The sequence below is a fragment of the Zingiber officinale genome, chromosome 4B (assembly GCF_018446385.1).
Source record: "Zingiber officinale cultivar Zhangliang chromosome 4B, Zo_v1.1, whole genome shotgun sequence".
In the NCBI taxonomy this organism is placed as follows: Eukaryota; Viridiplantae; Streptophyta; class Magnoliopsida; order Zingiberales; family Zingiberaceae; genus Zingiber; species Zingiber officinale.
This window is the reverse complement of record NC_055993.1, coordinates 91,505,385-91,513,486: the sequence shown is the minus strand read 5'-3', so window position 1 is coordinate 91,513,486 and position 8,102 is coordinate 91,505,385. Positions and strand designations below refer to the sequence as shown.

The 8,102-nt window shown below is 41.3% G+C and overlaps 1 protein-coding gene across 1 annotated transcript; it reads left to right on the top strand.

The window, feature by feature from the left end:
• The first annotated feature begins 2,557 nt into the window (after positions 1-2,557).
• LOC121977720 (tyrosine N-monooxygenase-like) lies at positions 2,558-4,707 on the top strand. The gene is made up of 2 exons (XM_042530162.1): positions 2,558-3,490; positions 4,041-4,707. The coding sequence occupies exons 1-2, from the start codon at positions 2,747-2,749 to the stop codon at positions 4,668-4,670; spliced, it is 1,374 nt and encodes a 457-aa protein (XP_042386096.1). The 5' UTR covers positions 2,558-2,746; the 3' UTR covers positions 4,671-4,707.
• The last annotated feature ends 3,395 nt before the right edge of the window (positions 4,708-8,102 follow it).

Here is an 8,102-nt window from a genome sequence, read left to right as displayed (position 1 = left end):
GAGTTGACATGTTTTTTTTTTCTTTGATACAAAATTTAAAGGGTGCTTATTATTATTATTACTGTTAAAAAGATTTTCTTTTAAAGAAAATAACAGAAGTGGCCCTATTCTATTTTTTATCTCCAAAACATCCTTATCAAAATATTTTATTTTCATCTAAAAAATGTCAATTCTGATCCACAATTGCTCTAATATAGAGAGTAATTTTGTTTTTTTTCCAAATTTTGTTCCATTAAAATATTATTATTTCAATTTAATTACAATTGCTTCAACTCTATTAAAATTGTTAGAATACTACTATAATAATTGATAATGTTGTTTGTGCAGGTTTCAATTTGGCGTGATCTCAGTGTAGTTGAAGACAGCTGTATTTGTTCACCTCTTTTCGGTATTCCTAAGTTCATTAATATGCATTTAATGATCTGTATATAAAGTTAGCTTTAAATAATTATTTTATAGTTGATTAATTACGTTTCTTCTTTTTGATAAACTGTTCTTTATTGTTTTGTCTTCAATGATAAGATTTATCTCTTTTAATAATGTTTAACTAAATAGCTGAATTCAGGTAAAATGCAGAATGAGCGAAGTTGGATGTATAACAAGAATTCAGGTATAATGCAGAATGAGGAAGAGGAGGAGGAGGAGGAGGAGGATCACAATGATGACTTTGATTTTTGATGATGGGTAAGTTTTGTTAGCTTATTTAAAGAAATTTTCCATAATTATGTATGATGATTATTTGTCTCATGTTTACTGTTTTACACATTAATCAATGGCTTGTTAACTTTTCTAATTTTTATCTTAATTAATATTGTCAATTTGTTTTTAACAGGGTTGGTGAGATGAACTAAAGGTCCGAGAAAAAAGTAAGTATTAAGTAACATGTTAAACTTTTAATCTTATTTATTTATTTATTTATTTTTAATTGCTTTTAATTTATTGAAATTTGTTACTACTGCATTATTAGTTCAAATTACAAATTATGATTAGAGTTTACCTAGCAACCAAGTAACCATGATTACTAAAACACTTGTATCACGAAAAAATTAAGTTTAATTAGTTTGTGTTTTCTTCATTTGAGCTATTTTCATATGTTAGGAAATTTTAAGAATATCTTTCATGCTCTCCATGTCACATAGACATAGAATATTTGTAGCTATTGATTGATATGGTGAAATAGGTATTATTATAACAATTTGATGTGCCATTTATATTAGGTTGTATCATATTTACGATACTTTTACTTAGCTTCAAGAAACTTCTTATAATTTTATGACATGGATGGTTCATATCGTTGGTAAATAGGGTATTTATTTGAATGTTTAAGGAATTTCATAGTTATGTCTTGTTTCAAATCTTTCTTGTTACAAGGGCATATCGTATCATATTTACACTCTTTCTTGTTACACATGATTTGGTTTATTTGTTTGTTGTTATATAGGCAAAGGAGATTTGAGGGGGTGCAAAGCTTTTGTGGCAGACGAAGATGACTTGATGTATTCTTAGTTTATTTACCTCGAATGGATGATGGACTTATATAACATTTGATTGTTGAACTTTATAATATTTTCTAGAAACTTGAACAAGATAGATCTTGTAAAATTTGTTGAGATCTTTATATTTGTTGAATTATGAGTTGATCGAGTTCAATTATTACTCTTGTATGTGAAATTAGGATGTGTTGAATGTATATAATATGTTATTTGAATTTGGTGTTTATGTATCTATGGATTGAATTACAGAAAGAAATTTAATCTGGAAAAAAAATTTAATATTAGGGACGAATTTGGCGACGAAAATGATTTGTTCCCACTCGATAATTTTGCGACAAATTTTTTTTCGTCCCAGAATCTGGGACGAATATGTGGATTTGTCCCAGAATTTGGGACGAATTCTGGGACGAATCCACAAAATTCGTCCCAGATTTTGGGACGAATTCTGGGACGAATCTACAAAATTCGTCCCAGATTCTAGAACGAATTTTGGGACAAAAATTTATTTATTAATTAAATTAGTATTTTTGTCCCTAAATTCGTCGCAAATGCTTATGAAAATTATCACCAATTTTGCAACAAATTTATTATTCGTTGCAAAATTAGGGACAAATTTGGCAACAAAAAAAAATTTGTCACCGAATTCGTCCCCAAATTCGTTGCAATATTAGGGACAAATTGCGACGAATTTGGGGACGAAAATTTTATTCGTCGCCAATTTTATCCATTGACATCAAACATTTTGGGACGAAAAAATTTTCGTCCCTAATTTCGTCCCAAAACTAAATTCGTCCCAGAATGCCTTATTTTATTTTATTTTTTTTTTGTAGTGTTTACATCTCTAACGTTGTGTTTATTGGTGTTGGAGATATTATTCGAATAAAATAAATGAACATGGTTCTAGAAGATGCGATAATTTTGTAAGATTAAGAAATCCATTTCAAATGTTAAATGCATGATAAATGAATATATATATTCAAATGTTGCATTCAATCACCGATTGTTATTTAGCCTATACAATACAAACTTTGTCAACAATGTTTTTCAGCTTGACCTTATCTATCAGGCCTCAGCCACACGGCACCGCCACCACCACCGGACTCCTTGGCGCTGCCGTTGCCCTCCTCTTGGCAGCCTGCCTCTTCTCGATTCTCCGGAAACGAGACAAACGGCTTCCCCCAGGCCCGACCCCGTGGCCCCTCGTGGGCAGCCTCATCCCGTTGCTTCGGCACTGGCCTCACTTTCGGTGGGTCATGGCCGAGGCGGACGGCAAGGACATCACTTGTATACGCCTGGGGAGCGCCCACGTCGTCGTCGTCAACTCGCCGGAGCTGGCGTGCGAGTTTCTCAAGAGGCACGACGCCAACTTCGCATCGCGGCCGCTCACCGTGGCCACCAAGCACTCCAGCCGCAACTTCCTCTCGGTGATCTTCAGCCCGCTGGGTCCGCAGTGGAAGAAGATGCGCCGCGTGATCGCGTCCGAGGTGCTGAGCAGCGCGAGGATGCGCTGGCTGGCGGCGGCGCGGGCCGAGGAGGCTGACCACCTCACTCGGTACCTGCGCAACCTGTGCTTAGCCGGAGGTGGCGGCGTCGTCGATATTCGGCTGGCAATGAGGTACTACGGCGGGAATGTGATCCGGCGAATGATGTTCGGGGTGAGGCACTTCGGGGCCGGCGGCCTGCACCAAGGCCCCGGAGAGGAGGAGGTGGAGCATGTGGAGGCGGCGTTCTCGATGCTGTCGGTGCTCTACGCCTTTTGCCCGTCGGACTTCCTGCCGTGGCTGAGATGCCTGGATTTGGAAGGCCATGAGAGGATAGCCGAGCAGGCGGCGAGCACCATCTGCAAGTACCATGATCCAATCATCGATGAAAGGATCGAGAAGTGGCGGAGCGGAGAAAAGAAGGAGGTGGAAGACCTTCTCGACGTCATGATCTCCCTCGCCGACGACTCCGGCAAGCCGATGCTCAGCACTGAGGAAATTAAAGCTCAATGCGCAGTAAGGATGAACGATATATTATTATTATTATTATTATTATGGATAATATATTATTTTAAAGGAAATTAAATTTGAATTATTTTATAGCAAAAAAAATCATTTTTAGGGAAAAATAAGGAATTTTTATACTTATCGTGATCCTCTTACGTCATCATACATTATTAGATTCCAGTTTTTACTATATCCTTATATATATCTAAATAAAATTTACCATATTTAATCATTTCTAATCAATTTTTTTTATCCTCCTTTATTGATGTATATATTTGTCATACTTCCCTAAATATTCTATCTTTTTGAAATCTCTCTCAATAGATACAATTATGACCTTTTTTTAATTTTATTTTTATCCTGTCTATCATCCGTATATATTCCTGTATCCACGTTAGCACTCTCATTTACTCCAATATTCTGTTTATGTGTTTACGTCATATTGAACTAAGAGTCAACTTATATATAATATAATACAATATAATATAATATATGTAACGGTAATTTTATAAAATTAATTATGAACATTTGTTTTTATGAAAGACATTATTTTTCACAGGAGTTTATGTATGCCGCCGTGGATAATCCCTCAAACATAGCAGAGTGGTTGTTGGCACACTTGTTGGAACGACCTGACATCATGCGAAAAGTAGTTGAGGAGTTGGATCGGGTGGTCGGCAAGGAGCGGTTAGTAGTCGAATCTGACTTTGCTCGACTCCCCTACGTGAAGGCATGCGCTCGCGAGGCCCTTCGTCTCCACCCGGCCGCACCCTTCAACCCCCCTCACGTAGCCATCAATGACGCGATCGTTTCAAACTACTTCATCCCCAAGGGGAGCATGGTGTTGTTGGGTCGAGCTGTACTCGGGCGAAATCCCAAGGTTTGGGATGATCCGACCCAGTTCAACCCGAGCCGACACTTGATGAATGGACACCAAGAGGTGGAGCTAGCAGAGCCAAGTCTCCGAATGATATCATTTACCACCGGGCGTCGACAATGCATGGGAGCTCAGCTTGGCACGGCAATGACCTACATGTTGGTTGGAAGGGTGCTTCAAGCATTCGAATGGAGTTTACCTATTGATGAGACAAGCATCGACCTCTCGGAGGAAAGGATGAGCCTCTTCAAAGCCAAACCTCTAATGGCTTGTGCAAAGATTCGATTGCCAGATTTGTTAGAGAATCTATGAGCAAAAGAAAGTAAACTGAAGGACAAAAGAAACCTATGATCCATGAACTCAAATTTGCTCATCTCATATTTTGCAATTTGTTCAAGAACTGTCTTATCAAATTATTTAATTGCATCTAAACTATTTAGAGTCAAATCTTTTGGAAATCATCATTGAGTTCTTACAAAATTTGATTTTAAATATGGTTTCTGCCAAAATTTTAACATACAATGCGAGACCTGGTATCCATTACCGGCAAGGTGTTAATTTCTTGTTGCCAGCACCACAAGGATTTTCATCTTTCCCGTCGTCCCATGCTCTTGCCTTTTTTATCTCTGTGTCGTCGTCCACGCAGTGATATCATTGTGTCATGATGAGTTTTCTTCTTCCACGATCCTCACATTCCTTTCCTCCATTTCTTCATCATCTCCATTTCACACAATCCAGCTTCCTCTATACGCATTGTTGGTAGTTGATCCTATCCAGAATCTGAGTCAGACGAAGACCGGATAAGCTATCGCTGGTGTTGACGGAGAGGCAACTATGATACCCTTATCGTATGTACCCTCGAGGACGAACCCCTACGTGGTACTGACGAACGGTGGTACTTGAGCTCTGCACGCACTCAGACAAGCACACGGAACGTTAGATGCCAGAAACTAGGGAAAAAGTCCCTGGCACGCTCAAGTCTGGTACTTTTCCCCCAGAAGAACAGTGTACGAAGAAAAAAGAAAAGTAGAAGACGAGTGCGAATGTGCGAGAGAGCGTACCTGCTCAAGGAATAGAACCTCCCTTTTTATATGACAGTGCATACCTCTCGAGCCTGACTAATGTCAGAGAATGTCGGGTGTCAGGACCTGTCTGGTGATGGAGGATGCGTAACACCCTCTTGTGGACTGGAAGAAGATTTCATTCGCAGATGACCGTAGACCATTGGAATATTTCCTGAAATATATCAGTTATTCTCTGATAGACGGTTACGATTCCCTGACCTTGTTTTCGTGTAGTGTCTTATATCCTGCCCGGGTATAACTAGGGCAGCTCGGGATGATATGTCAGGTATAACACCTGACCTAAGTCTTGAGGGGCAGGGAGAGTTGTGGTGAGATCACTCAAGAACTGACCAGGAGTTGGCCTACTGAGAGAACCAGGCTTGGATATAACCGAGCTATGAAAACTTGACCAGTCAGAGCAGGTCAAGCATCACCCTGATTACACATCCTAATTCAAATCTGGGATCCTGATTTGTAAGCATCCGATCGAGCATCATGCATCTGATGTCACCAGGTGGTCTTACCTCTTCTTTCCCTAGCTGCTGACTGTCACGTCCTCCTAACTGTTGACTGTCACGTCCTCCTGACTGTTGACTGTCATATCCCCTTGACTTCTGAATGTCACATCTTCTTGACTTCTGATTGTCACGTCTCCTTGACTCCCGACGACCGAGTCCTACTATTATGCACCGTATCACAAGCCTCCCCCCAAGTCTAGTCGAAGGAGGCTCAGGTTCGACTGACTAGACTCAGACCCTGGTTTCATTTATTTCGCCATTATGACCTTAAATGTTGCTCCATTTCCCAGATCCTCGATCGTATAACCTATTTAACTACTCAATCAACGTAGGAGAAGGGTCATTTTAACTTTTGTATAAGTTGCTTTTCCCTTCCCCTCTTGTTTAAAAGGAGGTCAATCATCATCCATAGAATCGTACTTTCTTTCTACTGACGCCCTTTACCCATGAATATGAATTCTGAGTCGGATGAACTGTAGTGTGTCTCCGGCAACAATTAGAACAGACGACTCAACTGCTTACCCAAAGGGGTATGACCTTAGCCGAGATGACGCAGGATAGAGATCTTCAATCTTCTCTTCATCGAGAAATTGAGGAACTTTGGTTAGCCGTTAAATCTCGGGCCCGGGTTGAAGTAGCATTGAACAAAAAGCTTATTCAGACATGGAGAGCCATGCCCAATTTCTGATTTATTTGAAAGAGAAACACACATCTTCCATAGCCCTTCTTAAATAAGAAAACCAACTCAAAGAGGAAACCATTACTCAGCAACGTCATATTATTCAATCCACCAAGGTAAAGCTGATTCAGGTTCGAGCTTATCTGGAGCAGGCAGGTCAAGCGGAACACTTTTGCCCGAGGTGGCGACCGGCTGCCGATACTAGAAGAGAACTCTAATCGCTTAGATGTCTCAAATGCAAAAATGATCTTTTGAGGAGTGTTTCCTGTATTTTATCAAATAAATACAAATCTAGTTGGGTTTCGGTCTTTGTTCATATTTCTTTTTCCTTTGCCTCCCTGGCACTTCCTTACTTTATGTAGAGGGGGGTTAGTGAAGGCTTTGCCTGCTGATAACCCACCCGGGAACAAGAGTGCAGAAAGATGACCCATGAATTGCTAAGTGCGGGAGTATGCTTGCTTATAACTCGTACTAGGGTGAGAGTCTGGAGTCGCAACTGAGAGGTCGTAGGTCGTGAGAGCATGCTCACTTATAACTCGTGCTATGGCGAGAGTCTGGAGGCGTGAGAGCATGCTCACTTATAACTCGCGCTGGGACGAGAGTCTGGAATCCCGACTAAGAGGTCGTTAGTCGTGAGAGCATGCTCACTTATAACTCGCACTGGAGTGAGAGTCTAGAGTCCCGACTGAGAGGTCGTTGGTCGTTAGAGCATGCTCACATATAACTCAGGGTGGGGTGAGAGTTTGGAGTCCCGACCCAGATGTTGTTGGTCGTGAGAGCATGATCACTTATAACTCGCGCTGGAGTGAGAGTCTGGAAGTATGAGAGCATGCTCACTTATATACCGCGTTAGGGCGAGAGTCCGGAATCCCGACTAAGAGGACGTTGGTCGTGAAAGCATGCTCACTTATAACTCGCGCTGGGGCGAGAGTCTGGAGGTGTGAGAGCATGCTCACTTATAACTCGCATTGGGCGAGAGTTTGGAGTCTCGACCAAGAGGTCGTTGGTCGTGAGAGCATGCTCACTTATAACTCCCGCTGGAGCGAGAGTTTGGAGTCCCGACCGAGAGGTCGTTGGTCGTGAGAGCATGCTCACTTATAACTCACGCTGGGGCGAGAGTCTAGAGGCATGAGAGCATGCTCACTTATAACTCGCGCTAAGGCGAGACTCTGGAATCCCGACCAAGAGATTGTTGGTCGTGACAACATACTCACTTATAACTCGCATTGAGGCGAGAGTCTGGAGACGTGAGAGCATGCTCACTTATAACTAGCGTTGGGGTGAGAGTTTGAAGGCGTGAGAGCATGCCTACTTATAACTCACGCTGAGGCGAGAGTCTGGAGTCCCGACCGAGAGGTCATGGTCATGAGAACATGCTAACTTATAACTCGTGTAGAGGCGAGAGTCTGGAGGCGTGAGAGCATGCTCACTTATAACTCGTGCTAGGGCGAGAGTCTAGAATCCCGACCGAGATATCGTTGGT